The following is a 2,719-nucleotide window of genomic DNA, read 5'->3' as shown; positions in this document are numbered from 1 at the left end:
ATTTATAAAACTTTTTTTAAATAAACATTTATAAAATTTTTGAACAATATTTTACAAATAATTATATTAAAAAGTATTAACATAAAAAATAAAAATTATCTAAAAAGTAAAACACAAATTTAAGATTGAATATGAAAATAAGTTGGATCTGTTTAGAAAATACGGGCCGACACAAGCAAAGTACTGCACGAATCTGAGCACGACACGAAAATACTAAGTCTACGAGCCGTGTCAGGCCTATCCTTTAAAAATATTGACACAACACTACACGATTCATATTTTTCTTTTTTGAGACAGCATGAGACGATTTGTTTTTTAAAAAGTATAAATAAATACCAACTGAGTTAGCATGACATGTACAAACTTATAGCACTACTACTCTACTAAGATGTTGGATAATGAGTAGTGTATTAAAAATATATATATATATATCATTACTTTAAATTCTTTTAATAATGGAAGAGTATAAGAGTAATTTTTTTAGTAAATAATTGGTGTAATAGTAATTTTCTTTTCATTACGCCAAATCAAACATAGTATAATATTAAGTTAAATATATAAAAAAAGAAAATAAAATAAAAAAAGAATGTGCATTTGGCTTATTTTTGACTTAAAGCTTTTATTCTTCTATATAGCTAGCTATTCAAGTATTACCTCCATCCAGCTATTGCAATATTGATTCCTGTCTCTCTCTCTCTCTCTTTTTTTTTTTTTCATAATTTTTAAAATTTCAACAAAAATAAAAGCGTGTCCATTAAACCTTTTCAAATCTATTATTCCCATTTAAAAAGGGTATGGAAACCAATACAAACTCCTCTCTCTCAGAGACTCTCTCTCTCTCAAAGGTCTCAATTCAACATATAATAAATAAATAAATAAATGAATTCTCATTTAGGATTAGCTATGTCCAAACCATTACTTCTACTCCTTATTCCTTTTCTCTTCCTCTCACCTTCACTACTCGAATCGGCAACCACCGCCGCCGTCGAAAATGTGGCCGGACAACTGTTCAGAGAAGCACCCCAGTTCTACAACTCACCGGACTGCCCCGCCGTCGAGGGAAATGCAGAAGCGGACGGTGAAGTGGACCCAGACGAAAACGACAACCCCATCTGTTCTGACCACGCCGTCCACGTGGCAATGACCCTCGACACTGCCTACATCCGTGGTTCCATGGCCGCAATCCTCTCCGTACTCCAACACTCCTCTTGCCCACAGAACGTACTCTTCCATTTCGTCGCTTCCGCTTCAGCCAACGCGTCCCACCTACGCGCCACGATCTCTGACTCCTTCCCTTACCTGAAATTCCAAATCTACCCTTTCGATGACTCCGCCGTCTCCGGTCTGATCTCCACCTCGATTCGCTCCGCCCTGGACTGCCCACTCAACTACGCCCGCAGCTACTTGGCCGACCTACTCCCAATCTGCGTACGGCGCGTCGTTTATCTCGACTCCGACCTAATCCTCGTCGACGACATTGCCAAGCTGGCGGCCACCGAGCTCGGAGAGAACTCTGTGCTCGCCGCGCCGGAATACTGCAACGCTAATTTCACCTCTTATTTTACCCCAACATTTTGGTCAAACCCGTCTCTGTCTTTGACCTTCGCTAACAGGAAACCCTGTTATTTCAATACCGGAGTGATGGTGATCGATCTGGACCGTTGGAGAGGTGGAGATCACACGAACAAGATCGAGGAATGGATGGAGCTCCAGAAGAGGATGAGGATCTACGAGTTGGGTTCTCTACCGCCTTTTCTACTGGTTTTCGCCGGTAGCATTGCTTCGGTCGACCACCGTTGGAACCAGCACGGTCTCGGAGGTGATAATTTCCGGGGACTTTGCCGGGATCTTCATCCCGGTCCGGTCAGCCTCTTGCATTGGAGTGGGAAAGGTAAGCCGTGGGCCCGCCTCGATGCGAACCGGCCCTGCCCATTGGATGCTCTTTGGGCTCCCTACGACCTCTTACAGACTCCATTTGTTTTGGATTCTTAATTCATTTCATTCAGTAAAAATCCAAATTTGAAAAAAATAAATAATTAAGTAATTACAAAAAAAAAAAGACTGTTAATATTTTTTATTTTTTTGGTGGGGAATGAATTTGTGTGCATGGTTCGTTGGTAATTAGATTTTTATTTTTACTTTAATTTGTAGATTATAGGGGAAGTGAGGGGAAATTACACATAACTACATCTACTCTACATATTGTGTAAAAAAAAATATATTGGGCATAAAAATATCATATATATATTTCAATAAAACAAGGTGCTGTAATTTGTATAGCAGAAAAGAAAGCTATTTTGAGTGGTACAATTTTGTGATTTTTTTTCAATGAATAATGACATTAATAATAATATTTCCATACTTTTGTTATTTGTCGATATAATTCCTGTATGACTTTTATTCAAAACATTTAGCGTAATTATCATAATGAAATATGATTAATCGAATTATCTTCTTATATATATAAGTCTTTTACACTATTGATTTATTGTGTTAATGTACACTAAACTAATAAATATAGTGAAAATTACATGAAATATGGGATTTCATAACAAAGTTAGAAAAATATGGTATTTTTAGGTTTGCCACTTTTCTATGGCATTTTTTCACATTTAAGTTTTTTATGGTATTTGATATGCCATATTTTTATAAACTTATTATCCAATCCCATATTTTATGTTTTTGTTTTTAGCTTAATTAGTTTTATTTATTTTTTTAA

The 2,719-nt window shown here is 36.4% G+C and overlaps 1 protein-coding gene across 1 annotated transcript; it reads left to right on the top strand.

Moving 5' to 3' along the window:
• Nucleotides 1-641: 641 nt before the first annotated feature.
• Nucleotides 642-2,361, top strand: LOC115700336 (probable galacturonosyltransferase-like 1). The gene has a single exon (XM_030627908.2). The coding sequence runs from the start codon at nucleotides 880-882 to the stop codon at nucleotides 1,990-1,992; it is 1,113 nt and encodes a 370-aa protein (XP_030483768.2). The 5' UTR covers nucleotides 642-879; the 3' UTR covers nucleotides 1,993-2,361.
• The last annotated feature ends 358 nt before the right edge of the window (nucleotides 2,362-2,719 follow it).

This window comes from Cannabis sativa, chromosome X, assembly GCF_029168945.1.
Source record: "Cannabis sativa cultivar Pink pepper isolate KNU-18-1 chromosome X, ASM2916894v1, whole genome shotgun sequence".
In the NCBI taxonomy this organism is placed as follows: domain Eukaryota; kingdom Viridiplantae; phylum Streptophyta; class Magnoliopsida; order Rosales; family Cannabaceae; genus Cannabis; species Cannabis sativa.
The sequence above is the reverse complement of the archived record's forward strand: the minus strand, read 5'-3'. Positions and strand labels throughout refer to the sequence as shown.

Bases quoted from the DNA above. Each gene is read 5' to 3' on its own strand.
- LOC115700336 (XM_030627908.2), top strand. From the start codon at position 880: ATGAATTCTCATTTAGGATTAGCTATGTCCAAACCATTACTTCTACTC.